Raw genomic sequence first — 19,630 nt, 5'->3', positions numbered from 1 at the left:
TGTTATATCCAGAACTCATGACCTTCCACTACCACAACCAAAAACATTTTCAAAGCAGATATTTGGCACAATATGTAATCACCAAATCTAAAATTGTAATCCAATTATAGATCTAAAGATGGACGACAACGGAAGTGTGCCTTTGTAGCATATGACGTGATAATGTGAGTACTGCTGTTACAGCCGCACCCGCGAGACAACATCTTAGTATGGCGTCAGAAACAACATCTGATAAACAGGCCTCAGATCTAGAAATACCACATACCACAGAAACCACTGCTCCGGAGATTAAAGAAACCTCCTCCGCCTCTAAAGAAACATCACAATTACCAGTCTCCCCTGGTCTGAGAGACTTGTTCAACAGAATAACATCCAGCGATTTGATCATAATGTCAGTTCAGAAAGATGCTCCTGATCCTACAGAGGATGATAAGATCAAGTATCTGATGAGTTTGTTACAGGAGAAACCTACTCAGTTCTTACACAGATATTTGTCCTGTATCAAGGTATGATTACTAATACTACTAGTTATGATTACTAATACTACAAGGTATGATTACTAATACTACTAGTCAGTTAATATTGCTATTTCAAGCTTTTATCAGCCAGTTTTTAGCGGCCGTTATATTATATAATATGTGTGTCCTGCTGTTTTCACATTTATTTGTAATCAGTGGAAATGGAGGGGATGTGGGTATTTTTAAGGAGCACGTAAACTCTTAGAGCTCCTTGATAAAGGCCCGACCTCTTTCCCTAACATTTTGACCAGCGAGTTCCGCCTCATAAAATCGCTCGCCCCAAAAAAATCGCTGGCTAAAGCTCTGCTTAACTCATCACCAAATAATAGATTCTGAGTGAGCCTACAGGGGGGGAGGGGGGGGGGGGGGGGGGGGGGGGGGGGGGGGAGGGGGGGGGGGGCAATGGCATAACATGGCATAAACGGAGAATTACCCAAGGGTTTTTCCATTTTCTCCTTATAAAAGTCTCCATTTTATGCCATTTTATGCCATTTTATGCCATTTAATGCCATTTTATACCATTTTATGCCATTTTATACCATTGTCCCCCCAGCCTATAACTTCACAAATAATCTGCATAAAACATTACAAGCTCACAAGCAAGCTGGTCAGAGTCTTTTTAACTTCCACTTCCCCTGATATTATGTGAAGATTGTAGTGGTGTTAGTTTACAAGTCACCAGATTGTTGGCATGTTCTGTCTAGTTCCGTCTCACTCACAGTAGTTCCGTGTCACGTACAGTACATTTTAAGGGGGGGGGTGTACAGTACATCTTAAGGGGGGTACAGTACATTTTTAGGGGGGAGGTACATTTTAAGGGGGGGGGGGTACAGTACATTTTAAGGGGGGTACAGTACATTTTTAGGGGGGGAGGTACATTTTAAGGGGGGGGGGTACAGTACATTTTAAGGGGGGTACAGTACATTTTTAGGGGGAGGTACATTTTAAGGGGGGGGGGGGGGTACAGTACATTTTTAGGGGGAGGTACATTTTAAGGGGGGGGGGGGGGTACAGTACATTTTTAGGGGGGGGGGGGGGGGCATTAAACTGCGGGGAAACTTAAAACTTCATGGATGTGGAGTTTCGTAATGATTCTAACTACCTTATCAGACATCATTGTCACGGACAAGTTTTTCACCGACCAAATTTTTCATGGACATAATTATTCACGCTCATGACCGCCCAAAAATTTCCAAAACATTGTGAACATTTGTGGTGATTTTTTAATAATTGTTTTACTCTTTTGCTGAAATCAAAGTCATAGTCATCATGGTGTTATAACTTAAGTACTTTAACTTACTGTTATGTAAATTGAATACAGAGTGAATGTGACTGAGGAGTGATTATATCTGTCCTAGTATACTAATTAGCTAATATAGTAATCGGCTACACACATATCTACGCATATGTAGGGACACACACACTATAATTAATAGAAATAATTACCGGACTTTATTATTCACGGACCTTAATTAATACCACGGACATAATTTTCACGGACATAATTATTCACGCTATGGTCTTCAGCGTGAAAGTAATGTCCGTGACAATTATGTCCGACAAGGTGGTTATTTAGTTTTCTCGCTCTGTTATGCTGCACACAACTCCAATCAGTACCAAACTTAACGCAAATGTGACCTGTACCGTGATGTGGGGGTTGAGGAATGCAGCACACCCATTACCAATCACGGAGCCGAACATACCACTACCAAGAACGATTGCACTTGCTTTAGCTATAGTATCTGTTCCGAAGAACGTAGGATCGTATGAAAGGAGAGAAGTTTCACATCGCATCATTGAGTAAACTATCTTACACCACCCCATTGAGCAAACAACCAATATCATACTTTTATTCTTGAATAAAAGAAGGAGATATCCGACAGAAAGGATTGATGCCAGAGTTGGTTGAAGGATTCGGAATCTAATCTTTCTAATGAGAAGATATCCCACCCCGCGTCCGAACAAGTTGCCAGCACCCGTTACCAGAGCTAGAATCAGGAACTGATTACCATCTACCACACTGTTACAGGGTCCCTCCTGGTTCTCCATCAGTACCTTGCACCTTTCCTCGTTCTTATCTCGTAACAATCCTGGGAGCAGAAGTATACTCCCATATCCTTGGAAGATGTTGATAAAGACAAAGAGACTGACTTTGGTAAGCCTTGAGGCGAGATTCTCAACATGGATGATTTCCTTAGACTCGCTCGGTGTATCTCCTTCTCCTCGAGTAACCAATAGAGGTTGTTCAGTCCCACTATTCCTATTCTCTCCCTTTATGCAACAGTGTAGTATAAGTATAGGTGGCACAAAAAGAGGAATTGAGGTACACAAAACGAATACCCTCCATCCTACTACATCTAGGAGATAATACCCTAGAAGAGCAACCCAGCCACCACCTGCTGAAAACACAAAACTCGCCAGAAAAATCCCAAAAGCGTAGTGACCCCGATCAGATACATGTTCAGCGTAGAATATACCGACAGTGGACATGTTCAGCCCGACACACAGACCTATTAGGGCTCTGGAGAGGAGGAGGGTTGTGTAGTTGGGGACTATCGCACAGAGGAGTGTGAAGAGAATTGAAGTGTAGAGGGAGAGGAGGAGTACTGGTCTTCTTCCAAATCTTTGTGGGAATATGTATTAGTGATTGTGGGAAAGAGAAAGAGAAACTGAAAGAGAAAGAGAAAGAAGATAAGTATAGTTATTAGATCGGAAGTGTAGCCCTTATTGGGAGTCAAACTGTCAGTTAAATTACAGTTAGATAATTATTTTGATCAATCAACAGTTTTTTCTTCACCTGTCAGAAAATGGGGCGGCGATAAGTATGGCTATTCCCATGGCAATGTACATGGTCACTCCCAAAAACCCTTCCTGAATCTTGCTCAAATCCAATTCATAGGCAACTTTTTGTGTAATCACACCAGGTAGATAGATTTCTACTGAGTCTCCAAACTTTATCAAGCTGTTGAATGCCAGGAGTTGATAATCTTTGACAGTCCACTTTGGCTTGTGCTCTATCGTTGAAGTTGGCGCTATTGTCATACTCTGCAATAAATCATTACGATCTCAATCACTCTTGAGAATTCGAACTAACAAAAAGAAGATGAAATGAAATAGGGTATTTATATCCCGCTTATATGATTAACCAACAACACAAGGAAGGTGGTTAACCATGTCAGAGCGGCTGACTGTGAGTGATATGAGCAAATGTGTAAAAATGAACAAGAGTATCACTCATAACAATTATTGAACAAAAAATTGTTGAAAATATATTGTTGATGGGACACAAATTAACAACCACATGGAAGATGTGAACCACTAAATATCGTCATGGAACCATAGATTTAAATCAAATAGAAATATTATAGAATTGAAAGGAGTGCCACTGATCAGCTCCAACATAGGTACGTAAACAAGTAACCTCACTGAAATAATGCATTTTAAGAACATTGCTACTCAGACTCACCAAACTACGTGTCGCAATTTTCTGAGTATAATAATAATATTAATAATAAGTACAAGACGTGTTCCTTCTGTTTTACAGGTAACTGTAAATGTCTCTCCGAGTAGTGGAGTGGAAATTGTGTTAATACCCTCATCAAGAGAGCAATACCGGTTCACAGTTGCCTTTTAGTTTTGAGAGACTTTAGAGTTCAGACACCATAATATCAAAGAAGCAAACTTTATATTTTATCATATTATTAGCTATGGTTTGTGAATGTTTTCTAGGCCATATAGTATAAAAAATAAATAAATTCTAATATTTATTACACGCTTCGACATTAAAATATACCCAACAAAGATGTACATTTAAGTCATTCAAGCGAGACTTAGTGTGGCAATACTAATAGTAGGTAAGAAGTAGTTCTGAATAATAACTTAATAAACGAAAGGTAAACTCAGTTGTTTCTCAGCCAGAAGATGTTGCCCTGTTCAAGGAACACAGGTCTGATCCTATAGTAACACACTACTTGCACCAACTCACAAAAGACGCTAATCAACATAAAGGTTTGGATATTAAACTGAAATACTGCAGTTCGGACCAAATCTGAACTAGTTCATCCAATCTCCGGAGAATTAAACTTGAGCATCTCTACCTAAAGTGTCTTATGTTCTCTACCCTAAAGTTAAGTTCTCTACCTAAAGTGTCTTAAGTTCTCTACCCTAAAGTTAAGTTCTCTACCTAAAGTGTCTTAAGTTCTCTACCTAAAGTGTCTTAAGTTCTCTTCCTAAAGTGTCTTAAGTACTCTACCTAAAGTGTCTTAAGTTCTCTACCTAAAGTGTTTTAAGTTCTCTACCTAAAGTGTCTTAAGTTCTCTACCCTAAAGTTAAGTTCTCTACCTAAAGTGTCTTAAGTTCTCTACCCTAAAGTTAAGTTCTCTACCTAAAGTGTCTTAAGTTCTCTACCCTAAAGTTAAGTTCTCTACCTAAAGTGTCTTAAGTTCTCTACCTAAAGTGTCTTAAGTTCTCTACCTAAAGTGTCTTAAGTACTCTACCTAAAGTGTCTTAAGTTCTCTACCTAAAGTGTTTTAAGTTCTCTACCTAAAGTGTCTTAAGTTCTCTACCCTAAAGTTAAGTTCTCTACCTAAAGTGTCTTAAGTTCTCTACCCTAAAGTTAAGTTCTCTACCTAAAGTGTCTTAAGTTCTCTACCTAAAGTGTCTTAAGTTTTCTACCTAAGGTGTCTTAAGTTCTCTACCTAAAGTGTCTTAAGTTCTCTACCTAAAATGTCTTAAGTTCTCTACCCTAAAGTTAAGTTCTCTACCTAAAGTGTCTTAAGTTCTCTACCCTAAAGTTAAGTTCTCTACCCTAAAGTTAAGTTCTCTACCCTAAATTTAAGTTCTCTACCTAAAGTGTCTTAAGTTCTCTACCTAAAGTGTCTTAAGTTCTCTACCTAAAGTGTCTTAAGTTCTCTACCTAAAGTCTACCCGTAGTGGACTGTCTTTCTTAGGAACTGCCCGGAATTGGCATTCTTCCAATAGTCTCGCTTCTAAATCCAAACTGTTATGTTATGTGATAGAATTAAAACTTTTAAAAGTTATTTGCCCTGACACTCATACGTTTTTATCAGTGATAAGAAACAGGAGATACAAAAGAATGCAAGAGCTGATATCTGAAGGAGCCTATTTTAGTGACGAGGAAATGAAAGAACGGGACCAGAAGTTGCACTATCAGATGATAGGTAAGTTAGTTCTACCGTCTGTGATAATAAACTCCTTAACATCATGATTAAATTATTAATCCTCAGTGCTACTCGACACTTTCCCCAGTACAACAACTATGCAGTTCGTGTTTACAGCACAGTCTTGAAAACCACGAATCAGAGCCACCCCGTCAGGTGGCTGATGTGGCTCTAATCCCATATCTCTACCTCTCTCTACCTCTCTCTCTACCTCTCTCTCACCTGCTCTCTACCCCTCTCTACCTCTCTACCTCTCTCTACCTCTCTCTCACCTGCTCTCTACCCCTCTCTACCTCTCTCTACCTCTCTCTCTACCTCTCTCTCACCTGCTCTCTCTACCTCTCTCTACCTCTCTCTACCTCTCTCTCACCTGCTCTCTCTACCTCTCTCTCTCTCTCTCTCTCTCTCTCTCTCTCTCTCTCTCTCTCTCTCTCTCTCTCTCTCTCTCTCTCTCTACCTCTCTCTACCTCTCTCTCTACCTCTCTCTCACCTGCTCTCTCTACCCCTCTCTACCTCTCTCTCACCTGCTCTCTCTACCTCTCTCTCACCTGCTCTCTTTACCTCTCTCTACCTCTCTCTACCTCTCTCTACCTCTCTCTACCTCTCTCTACCTCTCTCTACCTCTCTCTACCTCTCTCTATCTCTCTCTCACCTGCTCTCTACCTCTCTCTCTACCTCTCTCTCTACCTCTCTCTCTACCTCTCTCTCTACCTCTCTCTCTACCTCTCTCTACCTCTCTCTACCTCTCTCTACCTCTCTCTACCTATCTCTATCTCTCTCTACCTCTCTCTCACCTGTTCTCTCTACCTCTCTCTACCTCTCTCTCTACCTCTCTCTCTACCTCTCTCTACCTCTCTCTCTACCTCTCTCTCTACCTCTCTCTCACCTGCTCTCTCTACCTCTCTCTACCTCTCTCTACCTCTCTCTACCTCTCTCTATCTCTCTCTCACCTGCTCTCTACCTCTCTCTACCTCTCTCTCTACCTCTCTCTACCTCTCTCTACCTCTCTCTACCTCTTTATACCTCTCTCTACCTCTCTCTCTAAGCTGCTCTCTCTACCTCTCTCTATCTCTCTCTCACCTGCTCTCTACCTCTCTCTACCTCTCTCTCTACCTCTCTCTCTACCTCTCTCTACCTCTCTCTACCTCTCTCTACCTCTCTCTACCTCTCTCTACCTCTCTCTACCTCTCTCTCTACCTCTCTCTCTACCTCTCTCTACCTCTCTCTACTGCTCTCTCTACCTCTCTCATCTGCGGCTCAGATACTCAGCTACTTTATTTAATAAATTATTTTTCCCCGCGTTATCACGTGCACCTCACCTCCATTCCAACCATCCACGTTACTTTTAGCCACAATATTCATGACAGGATAGGACGTGCTAGCTGGCTGTTTAGTGAGGATTTAGTGAGTCATGTTTTGACTCGTGTTGTATCAGACTTTGTTTTTAATTATATTATTGTAATGTATTTGTGGTCAGCCAACCACCCGTCGTAGTAAATTAATTCCGCAATCCTCGCAAATAAACTCAAACATGCACACTGATGCACTACACTGTTCCAGCTACTTGAATACTTGAATACTTGATAGTGAGCGCCAGTGTTTTATCATATAATTTCAGCGTATACTTTATATTGGAATGGGGTTTTAACATTTACAAGTTGCTATTGTTTGCTCCAAACGTTTGTGTTAAACGTAGGTCTAGATTGAACGTTATGTATGTAGGAGTGGTGTGGTGATTTTTCTTTGGGAGATCTTGGAGTTGTCGCACGGTTTGGACATTGACCATTCTATTGCCAGTTTGAGGATGATCGCTAGTTTCCATTTATCCTGGAAGTTTGATTAAGGGTTTCTGTCCTCCGAAAGGCGGAACCATTTTTGCCACTTTTCTTATTGAGATATGCAGTTTTAGGAGCATGGTAAATAATTTCCGAAAATTCCAAAGCCTAAATCAAGATGGCAAAAACAAAAACGACCCCCTCTTCTTTATTTAAACATTCCTCCACGTTATTTCAAAAATTTGTTAAGCAATATCAATAATGTTCTGGTCGTCATGTTTATCCCTCCAACTAATTCTTAGTCGCTTCGTTATCTTTGTTCTTCGTTATCTTTACACTACATACGGAGTTACCGTGCAATTTCACAGTCACATAACACGCACAACAGAGCTAATTCACCATACCAGGCTGTTAAAACTGTTGTTTAGCTTTGTTGTTATCAGAGGGGAGGCGGTGATCAGACAAAGCCACCAATCTAACCGCGTCCTGGCTGCCTGGTTGGGAGGTCAGGTGACTGGCGGTTGTTTTGATATTATTTTAAATGCAGGTGTGAGGGAGGGCGGGATCTGAGCTTCTTTAGTTGTTTTGTTCTGCTGATGTAAACAGTTTTAAAGATCCTTTAGTTGGAGTCGCAGTTCATGAGGCGGCTTGTTTCGTGCTATTTTCATTGATATCTGTTTTAGATTTGAAGCCCTCGTTGTTAGCTGAGAGTTGATTGTCCATTGAAGTTGATTAATTGATTTTCTATATTGACATCACTTTTTTCAGTTCGCTTTCGTTTGTTGTAGCAAACGAGTGTTTCTGTATCGTGTCATGGTAATACTTTGAAAACAATCAGTTTCACTTTATTATTATGTTGTCATTCACCACAATTTCGCTATGATCTTATTATCATTATCGTCACCGTTAACTTAGACGTTTCTATTTTTTTATTTTTGAAGTTAGGCCCCTATACTACCAGAAAGGTTTTCTGGTAATCCATATAGCGAACTCCGTTGACCGTCACTTTACTAGTACTTCCGACTTCCGTTTTCTTCGTAAAAGTAAGGTCCTAGGATTCCATTGTCATACCGCATACGTTGTATGACCCGCCGCCGCACGAGTGCGCAGGCTCCCCCTGTATCGTCAGGACGATAAAGTGGGAAACGACCGTGGGGGTCACGACGTGATACAAGGATTCCACGAGAATTGATGGCGCACCAGATCATGACCTTTTCAGGAAAAGCTGTTCTCTCAATCTCTCCACCGGCTAGAAGGAGACCTCTTCATGTAGCATGTATGTATTAATATTTTACAGTGGTCATGATCTATCCTATAGTGATAATGACCACAGTTGACAGTCCTCTGCGAAGAAGGAGGACCTGAAAATCCGATCGTTGGGTTCAGTTGTCGTATTTCCAGTTTTGGTGCAGTTGTAATATGACCTGGGTTCAGTTGTCGATTTGGGATTTAAGATGATTGGTCACCCAATTAAGCTGATTGAGTGCCTGTTAACTGCGTGGGAACTAGGTTCAATTGGGTTCAGTTGTCTGTCACCCTCTCCACCACTTCATCCGGTCTACTAGAGCTATTGCACAGACTGAGACTTTTAGAGGCCCATGGGCCATGCCTGCGAGCACTTATTTTATTGCAGCAACATATTATGCCAAAATGGCTCGATGGCCATCATGATCAAGCTATGCACTATGACACAACATTTTGACATGCTTTCGGAGTATTTTATAACAAATTTAAACTCGTAAATATAGCATAAGTTTTAAAGTTTTAAAGTTTTAAAAGCTTCAGAAGTCTGCAAATCTTACCAGTTTCACAAGTTCTACATTATATTAGTAAATCTTTAGTACAATTAGTTACCAGTGTAACTTTTTATTCCGAAAATTTTAATATACATAGTTATAACAAAGCTGAGTTGTGAGAGAAAGAACAAATATTTTGCTATGGCTATGAGTATGAGCACCCAAAACATATAAAAATGTTGATACAATCGACCACAATGATAGTAAACGCAAAACATGTTGTACTGATTTTTTCAGACCTAAAACTAAAATTGCAGGACGTGAAGAATAAAGATCTTATCGTTATCATTACATGCATAGAATAATCTAACTCTACATAATATTACCCTTATAATTCGTAACGATAGTTATAATTGTTTATGTCACATAAATCGTTACATTCTTTTGTCTAAGTCTTGTTAAGCTTAAAATAGAGTGACTGCAAGGCAAGAGACGAGCTGGATGAGAAGGAAAGAGAATGTTAGTTTACTTTCCGAGGACACATAGTTCTCCCTTTCTCCGTCGTCCTGGGATTTCATGTTGCAGTTATCAGTACTGCAGACTTCCAATTTGCAGGACAGAGTATCAGTATCAAATCCGATTTCTCCTAAAGGTTCTTCCATTGCCTCACATACCATACCCTCCGTGAGTTTCCCTGTTGCAGTGGAACTGTCGGCCGGCAAGCATTCTCTATAGACAAATTCAGCTGACATTGATTCACCTACTACACTCACGCTTACATGTCCGCAGTCCTTTTCGCCATCCGTTTCATCGCAAGCCATCATGTGGGATGAGTCACAGCCCGAAAAATTATCTCGTATAAATTTAATTCCATCACCCGATTCAAAACTTTCCTTCGCGGCATCGGCCATCGGAGTCGTACTTTAAGGCCGCATCGCTACACTGCACTGGTAACAGCTGGTAGCCTTGGTACAAATCACAATACAACTTGCAGCTATTACAGCTAATACTATCTTCATCTTCTTAACTTCTGCTACTGAGACATGTTAATCAATGCACGGTACACTTCAGATATATATAATAATAGTAACAATCAATCAAAGATATTAATGAAAAATATTTCATCACAGAATACTAATAGAAGACATTGATATAAATTATAATATATATTATATAACCGTCTTAGGAAAAATACGAAATAACGGGAATAACTGATCATGGATCACGTTATTCATTTTTACGGACCATTTGGGATTGTTCAATGCAACCTGATATAATGTGAAAGAAATTGTAATCAAAATTATGATAAGATCAAGGATCGAATGAGTAAAAACTAAAAACCGTATTTACTTTTAGCGCTCGCTCTCATATCTAAATGTCTTGCTATCACTTAACACGTCACCAATCACAATAACAAGAATATACAATACCCAACGAAGAGCTAGCAACTATATCAGACCGCTGTGGAGACTGGGTAACGGAAGCGAAATATTAGACTTTATAATTGGTTTGGGGGAGCTGTAAACCAATTATCTAAACACCTCGAAATGAGGAATGCGTCTAGCTGTTAACTGGGACTTGAAATGATATATGATGTAGTTAAAATATGTTAAGAGGCCGGGATATCAGGCTGAATCTGGATCCGGCCGGATATCCGGCTTCAATATCCGGTTCCGGCTCCGGTTTCAAAAATTTTGCCGGATTTTTTGCCGGATATTTCAAAACTTTTTTCACTAGACTTTGAAAAACAAAAAAAATACTTTCGGCTAATAATGAACAGGGTAGCATGAAACGTGGAGAAAAGTGGTTTTCAGAAAAACTTCGAACAAATTTTGATTTAAAAATGTTCAGGTCCGACTCATTCTCGATACGTACCTCCCGTATCGAGAGCTGCCGCTTCCGAGCGGGAGGCCTGCCTTCCGTGATCGCATTACCAGGGGAAGCCTCGAGTCCCCCCTGTGCCCTGAATCGGGTACTACTGCGTCGCTTAATTGGAACTAACCAGTGATTAAGTGCGCCTGCATGCTAAAAAGGTACAGTTGTGTCGTGAATCGGGAACTATTGTGCTTTGATGCTCAGGCCTGCATGACAAAAAGGGAACAACTGTGTTTCACACGCGCAATCGCGCTCAAGGGCCGGGGTCTGGTAGGATATGCCAATTGCATGTCATTCTTGATAATAACTTGTCTACTCTTGTTACATCTTGTCTGCTCTCGTAATTCGTTGCTACGTACTGCTTGTAGATCGTGATTTGATATATTACCCTTGGCTATAATGATGGTCAAGTTCGGAGACAACCTGTACATTTTTTACTTTTTTAGAAGTGTGTGGTGGAGCCAGCTCAACACAGAATGAAACTCCCTGATTATATGGCTGACAAGACATTTTTCAGGACTTTCTCTGAGTAAAAAAAAAATTAAAAGGTTGAACGGTTGAGCAGATACAGGTGGTATTAAACAAACCCTTAAAAGGTGGAGATTTAAGGTGGAGACTGGCTCTGGTTGAAGAAACTTTTGATTAAGGTGAAAAAGGTTATTGGTAACACAAACTACATCAAATTTGCAATCTGATGGTTTTATCAATATTTTATTTAAGTGCTCAACCGAGGTGGAGAAATTAAATGCACTTTTCAAAGCTGCTCAACCGGGGGTGGAGAAAGGTTTAGAGAGTTCTAGGTTAGCTAGAAAGTTGCGTCTCGGCCTTTTCTACTTCCCGTTAAATTTTGTTTTTTTCCATTGACGCTCAACAGGGTGGAGATCTTTCATTAAGAAACAGTAAAAAGCCTGTCAAACATGCCTAAATTCATCGGTTTTATCACTAATTCTAATCTGCTCTGTTAACTGCTACTGTAGGGGATAATAAAACTGTTACCCCTTCTGTCTTAAAGCAAAGTGTTCTAGCAAATGAAAAAACTATCAAAGTTGTGAAAAGGTGCTCAACAAGGTGGAGAAATTGTTGATTAAACATTAAAACATTAAAAAATGCATTAAAACTGGCCCCACCGGGTTGAGTTAAGCTTTGGCAGTTGATTTCTGGAAGAAATAACATCGGGTGACCCTTTAGCATGTATACAATTCATCAAACTAGCCATCAACCACTCAACCACGGTGGAGAACCTTGAATTCTGAGGTCAAATTTACGCCCAAATTTGCCAAATTTGAGTCTCCACCTATGTTGAGTGTACTTTTCAGCAAGGATGCCTTGTAATATGAGTTGGTAGATGATTTAGAATCATTGGTATTGCAAATGGACTGCCACAGTCACTCTACAGCTCCTAAACTACAGAATAACAGATTTTGAACTGCATGTTATGCTGTCTCCACCTCGGTTGAGCCGATTCTGAGGATCCTATTATATGAAATATGATTGGTATAACCCATAATATTAAATATTAGGACTTTGGAGCAATTAAAAAGCATGAGAGGGTTAGTTCTAGTCACTTATATTAGCTCATGTAGTCAGTGAGCTGCTCCACCTGTGTTGAGCAGACAAACCTGCTCAACCGGCACTTTTTGAGTACCCACCTGTCTTACGTACCTTAAAATTGGAAATTTGGAGTAAATGTTTTTTTCATAAGTGATTTACAGCTCCTTTATTTTTGTAATTTCCAGGTGGCCACTGTCTCCACCAAGGTTGAGTTATTTAAATTTTGAACCCAGATATCATTATAGAAAGGTTAGGAGTATAATATCTGAAGAGCCTGTACCCCTTGGACTGTCAGAGAAATTATAATCAATTTTACCGTTTATGGCAGTGAAATGAGTGTAATTAGTGACTGATTTTATGTACAGGTTGTCTCCGAACTTGACCATAATGTCTACTGCTAACCAGAAAACATCATCGGTCTGGTCATAGGTACTACTCAGAGGAATGCGGAACCCCGTATGCGTATGCACGTTGCAACAACTGCTCAGTCAACTTGCAGCTTGCTGCTTGCCTATCAGAATTTCAATTATGACTTTCATTTGGTTGAAAATTGAACGAAAATTAGCTTAAAATTATTCGAAAATTTAGGTGGGGCACGAGAACTGTTAATTAAACTGTAAACACTATCTTATTGTGTAATTCCGGGGGGGGGGGGGGGGGGGGGGGGGGGGGGGGGGGGGGGGGGGCAATGACTTCTTTTGGGGACTTGGGGAATTACGTCAATGATTTTTAGTCCCCATTAGTCCCCAAAAGTCTCCATTAGTCCCCATTTAGATGATTTTTAGTCCCCATTAGTCCCCAAAAGTCTCCATTAGTCCCCATTTAGATTTATCCTACTCTTATCTTGGACAAAACATCTCGATCGTATTGTTATTAAACTAACTTGAAAACCATAAATAACTGTCAAAAATTCTGGGGACTTATGGGGACAAATAGTGAATTACGTCAACGAGTTGACCTCTAGTCCCCATGATTTTTAGTCCCCATTAGTCCCCAAAAGTCTCCATTGGTAGTCATTGGCCCCCCCCGTAATTCCTCATGAAAATCAGATAATGACAAATATCGAAAAATAAGGATATAAATTTAAATTTTCCGGCAAGTTCCGGCTGCCTTATATTTTACCCTCCAAACACCGGTTTTGGTCCGGCAGAATCCGGCTAACCGGATAGTAAATTGATATCCGGCAAGATCCGGTCCGGCAGCCAAAAGCCCATTCCGGTCGGTTCCTAGATATAATATATATTATATAACCGTCTTAGGAAAAATACGAAATAACTGATCATGGATCACGTTATTCATTTTTACGGAACATTTGGGATTGTTCAATGCAACCTGATATAATGTGAAAGAAATTGTAATAAAAATTATGGAAAGATCAAGGATCGAATGAGTAAAAACTAAAAACTGTATTTACTTTTAGCGCTCGCTCTCATATCTAAATGTCTTGCTATCACTTAACGACACGTCACCAATCACAATAACAAGAATATACAATACCCAACAAAGAGCTAGCAACTATTTCAGACAGCTGTGGAGACTGGTAACGGAAGCGAAATATTAGACTTTATAATTGGTTTGGGGGAGCTGTAAACCAATTATCTAAACACCTCGAAATGAGGAATGCGTCTAGCTGTTAACTGGGACCTGAAATGATATATATGATGTAGTTAAAATATGTCAAGAGGTAATCGGATGATCTGATGAATCACTTTACACTCGACTATTAAGTTTTTGTTAGGGACTGGCCCAAAGTACCAGCCATTACCTGGGGACCCCCCCCCCTTATTTTCTGTAACCTTGTAATATGATTTAAGATTTAGTAGGAGGCAGGTGCAGTGCGGTCCTCTTTTTAGTTCGTAAATCGTATTTATTTTGTTAGATGAGTGCTACTTTAATATCTGTGGTGCACATGTTGGTGCACTTTAATATCTGAGGTGCACATGTTGGTGCACTTTAATATCTGAATTCTGAGGTGCACAGGTTGGTGCACTTTAATATCTGAGGTGCACATGTTGGTGCACTTTAATATCTGAGGTGCACATGATGTTGGTGCACTTTAATATCTGAGGTACACATGTTTGTGCACTTTAATATCTGAGGTGCACATGTTGGTACACTTTAATATCTGAGGTGCACATGTTGGTGCACTTTAATATCTGAGGTGCACATGTTGGTGCACTTTAATATCTGAGGTGCACATGTTGGTGCACTTTTATATCTGAGGTGCACATGTTGGTGCACTTTAATATCTGAATTCTGAGGTGCACAGGTTGGTGCACTTTAATAACTGAGGTGCACATGTTGGTGCACTTTAATATCTGAGGTGCACATGTTGGTGCACTTTTATATCTGAGGTGCACATGTTGGTGCACTTTCATATCTGAGGTGCACATATGGTACACTTTAATATCTGAGGTGCACATGTTGGTGCACTTTAATATCTGAGGTGCACATGTTGGTGCACTTTAATATCTGAGGTGCACATGTTGGTGCACTTTAATATCTGAGGTGCACATGTTGGTGCACTTTAATATCTGAGGTGCACATGTTGGTGCACTTTAATCTTGTAATCACTCTCACCTTCTCCGCTCATAAAAAGTAGTTACCACACTTCAAGTAGTCTTTTTAAAGTACCTACTTATTGTAACTTTCTTCACTCCTAAAGACATGCAGACTACAGAGTCACTAAAATCCCACTAAATGACATAAAAAATCCAGTTTTACTCAGTGACGACACAATATAACCCCTACCAATCACAGGAGCACACAAAACACCACGTGAGACCACGTGACCTATCCTAAACCTAATAAACCCGGGTAAATTCAAACAGGGGGCCGGAGAGTCCCTTTAATGACATGTAATCCGATCTGTGCTGAACCAAGAGCATGGCCGCCCCCTGGCCATCATTCACTACATTATCCTCACTAAATTATATTCCCCAGTGCATTAAATCTACGTGTTTTGGTTCCTTTTAAGTGTATTAGGTTTGCAGGTGCCATTGTAGAGTTGTGGTTGGTAGTGGGAGTAGGTTTGTAAGGGAAGTTGGGAGATTATGTTAGGTTTGGCCTCCATACGGCCCCTATACGGTCATTTTACGGTTCCTTTACGGCCATTATACGGCCGATAGTGACCGTATCGCAGCAAAACTTAATTTATTAATTTCCTGTATATAATGTCTGTAAGTGGTGATCCTTTAAATCCTATTTCTTAACTGTGTCCTGAGAAGCATGTTATTGTGGTGGTTGGTTTATGAACTATTAGGTTGTTTGAATAAAGTTGTATTTCGTTGCTTGCCATGTTATAAAGTTATAAGATGGTCAAACATCACTCGCAATCTTAGGTGGCGTTGTAAGCCTATGAAAATAAAAGCTAACGACGAAAAAACAACTCAAGTTTAAAGTTGTTTACTTAATATAATTATATATAGCTGATTATTAGTGGTTGTTGTTAGACTTGCTGGAGAATGCACTCTCTCTCTCTTTCTTTCTTTCTAGCCGAGATCATGCACATTACGTACAACTACCAATAATGAGCAGACACTATTTTAGAAAGTTGGCGTGCAGAACTCCTCCTCTCTCTCTCCTCCTGATGATCATCATAGTGGAGGATTGTTCCATTTACTTGCTTTTCAGCTCCATTTACGTGAAGATATTTGTGTGACGGAGTTTTCTGTTAAATAGTTGTGTCGTGGCATGTGCTCTGCATGCAAATATTTGAGTTATCTACAGTGTTTTTAGTGTGGGCTACTTATCTTTAGGTACCCTTGTTATAAACTTATATTGTAATACGTAGAATGAGTGTCCAAATTACGTTGCTAGGAGCGCTTTATTATTATTAAATGATTTTATTCCCTAAGGAACTGAACCCCAGTTTATTATGCTGCAGGTTCCTATAATATATAGAGCATTCGATCTGCACTGTTGTTTGTACAGTTGTGAAATTTAAATTGTCAGTCAAGCATTTTGCTTGTTTTTCCACTTGGCTTTTTTAGAATATAACAAATGGCTAAATTGTCCTTGAGTATATTCAGGAAGATTCAGGATCGTTGTGTTACTGGTTATTTTACTGGTTATTTTACTGGTCACTGTGATGATTCAGTTTCTGTTTTACTGGTCACTGATTTGGTTTACTTTGACATGTAGTAGTGCCCCTCGTGCTTTAATATTTACACTAAGGGTGGTAAGATATATTACTAATATTACTAATATAATAGTGTCTTCAGAAACCAGACCTGTGTAGGAGTATGCTGAATATTTAATATTTATGTATTGATATTAAGTCATATAATTATTAAAGTGTGTGGTGAGCCGTGGGATCTTGCGTAAATACTGGTTTCCCGGATGTTTATCAAGCATAAAATCTGCTTTAACTTTACGTCTTCAACTTTACTATTGTAGTACTATGCTTGATAATATTATCTGCTATTGAGTAGATATCTGAGATTTGGTTAAAACGCTTTGTCGTGTTATATTTTGTGGAATTATCTTGTGTGGTTTGATGTTTTCTCAAAATGGTTGAGAATTTTCTGAATGGTATCGTTAACGTGTTTGAATGATTTGACCAATTTGCTTCTTTGCTTGTTTAACGTTTATTATTTCTTTATTTTGTGTCAGTCATCTTACTTAAAGTCATGAACATCTGTTGACGCCTTGATTTAGATATATCTTATCGCAACCTTTTTTTTGTAATAAACTTTCCAAACTATTCAGGTCAATTCGAGACAGAAGAAGAGCGAGATACGAAGGTTAGAGCGAAGATGTTGGAAGAAGAAGCAAAGTTTTCATCTTTTCTCCTCCATGCGTCAGACAGACAGGATTACATGAACAATAACATGGTGGAAGAAGAAGAGGATGATGATGATGAGGTGAATTATATTTTAAATTAATGTTATGGAGAGGGAACATTATACATACTGGGTTTTGAATAAGTTGGTATACATAACAAGGGATTCAACTAGTATACAAGATTGTACTCAAGTTTGTGTTCATGAACGTGACTGAGCCACATATTATATCACTCTATCACTTTTAATCTAACTTTAAACATTAGTCACGATTAACCTGAGTTTCATTTCGGAAACACCCCAGGGCACATGTGCCCTGTTCTTCGTTTTAAAGCCTCCACTAACAGACAAAGAACTTTCTAGTGAGATCGTTAGAACTAATGATGCAACCTGAAACTCAGAATTCCTGAAACTCATAATTCCGAACAACGGATCTGTCTTGCTATGTAAAGTCGTAAGTTGGGCCAACGTTAGTAACGTGTTACCAACATGTCGTCCCTGAACTTCCGGTTTCTAAAAGATGACGATTGCTCAATTAATGTATTGCTTATAAAGTACACTATTTCAATCATAATATCGTATATAATGGAGCAATGGGAAACATCTCGAATAATAAATTTTATGGCAGAGTATAGCTACTATTATAAAATAGCTTTTAAGTTTTATAGGCAGCAGTTATCTTGCAATAGGTAACAGATGCTTGCAGCATTAGTAACTCACTTATAGACAATACCACTCCACTCTAATAATACCGCTAAAATATCTTAGCAAGTATGATGAATATCCTTAAATATTTTCATGCCGTAAAGAGTGCTCACATCCCTCTCGTGACTCTGTATTATTCGAGACACTGTTAATACTAAAGTAATTTGTAAATGTAAGATAAGAACATCTGGCAATTCACTTCTTAGAGGGGTAAAGCAGCTCACGCTTTTAATTATGGTGGGAAGCATAGTGTGCAGTGCGATTTAAACTTTACTTTTAGTAGCACGCTAATATTGCCCAGCAGGGATGGTTAAAGTATTTAAGTTGGACTATTTATAGATTTACGTCAATACCACATTTAAGATTTACGTCAATATCACTTTTAAAGAGTTCACAATATGAAATCATGAAATTTATGCTGTTGTTGATTTATTTATACAACTATGTTTTAATCGGTTTATCAGTTTCTTTCTTTTGTTTGTGTATGTCTGTGGAAATCTTTATCACCACTGATCGAATGATTTTATCAGTTATAATTTGCTAATCACCCTAATTATCGAGTAATTAATTAGCCGTTAATTACTCCCAGGAGGAGGACATGATACAGTGTGGAAGTAAGGAGGAACTAGCCGAGCAGTTCAGGAACATCATGATACAGAGGTTCCTAGGTGGGGAGGATTCTGATCATATCTCGTATCTGGATATTGATAACAACGAGAAATACGACGATCTTGTCATGAGGTTTATAGAAATATTTTTAAATTGTTAAATATAAATATTTTAAAATTTCGTCATCGTGATGTCATCGTGACGTGGTTGATATGACGTCAAATAATAGTATAATAGTATAAAAATGTCTGATCGTATTTTTCTTAATCATTACTTTGGTCTCAGCCTTCAATTTGTTTCCATCGTTAATACAAGTGCTACATTTCTTAATTGTTCGATCTAAATATATTAGTTCACCTCTAACAATTTATTGTGAACTGTGATATTCAGTCAGCGCACTCTAACCAGTTTATTTTGTGTTAAAATTTGTCGAAGATCATTAAACTTTCTCCATGACAATACTTAACCGACAACCGTTCTATCAAACATTCAAATCTATATTCATTGTTGTTTGTTGACTTATTCGTTTCTTTTTCCCGACCTCAGATCAAGAGATGCTGAAGATGCGTATTTTGACTGTGAATCTGAAGAGGATGCTAAAGAACAGATGGAAGATGACCGGGAGTTCAACCCTCCTCCCTTGCGGCCGAGAAAAGCCAGCTCTACAGACGATAAGTCTTAATTTTTAATCGATGCGTAAATCTCATTTTAGTGATTGAGTATCATTTTTATGAATAAATATTTATGCTTGAATATTATTTTTATTTATTTTTAGACAACATCCTTATTTGTTATCTTTGTTATCATTGAAATTGTCCGTTTCGAATTTCAATTTCAAGATATTTAGAAAATCGTTTCCACGTTTTATCGTTATATATTCTAGATGATTCCATCCGT

At 39.0% G+C, this 19,630-nt stretch overlaps 1 protein-coding gene across 1 annotated transcript; it reads left to right on the top strand.

The window, feature by feature from the left end:
• Positions 1-108: 108 nt before the first annotated feature.
• Positions 109-19,488, top strand: LOC134818275 (coiled-coil domain-containing protein 97-like). The gene is made up of 6 exons (XM_063827766.1): positions 109-506; positions 4,433-4,526; positions 5,588-5,698; positions 17,346-17,500; positions 18,714-18,865; positions 19,280-19,488. The coding sequence occupies exons 1-6, from the start codon at positions 210-212 to the stop codon at positions 19,413-19,415; spliced, it is 945 nt and encodes a 314-aa protein (XP_063683836.1). The 5' UTR covers positions 109-209; the 3' UTR covers positions 19,416-19,488.
• Positions 19,489-19,630: the final 142 nt, after the last annotated feature.

The sequence above is a fragment of the Bolinopsis microptera genome, chromosome 7, assembly GCF_026151205.1.
Source record: "Bolinopsis microptera isolate Bmic1 chromosome 7, MBARI_Bmic_1.0, whole genome shotgun sequence".
Lineage (NCBI taxonomy): Eukaryota > Metazoa > Ctenophora > Tentaculata > Lobata > Bolinopsidae > Bolinopsis > Bolinopsis microptera.
The sequence above is the reverse complement of the archived record's forward strand: the minus strand, read 5'-3'. Positions and strand labels throughout refer to the sequence as shown.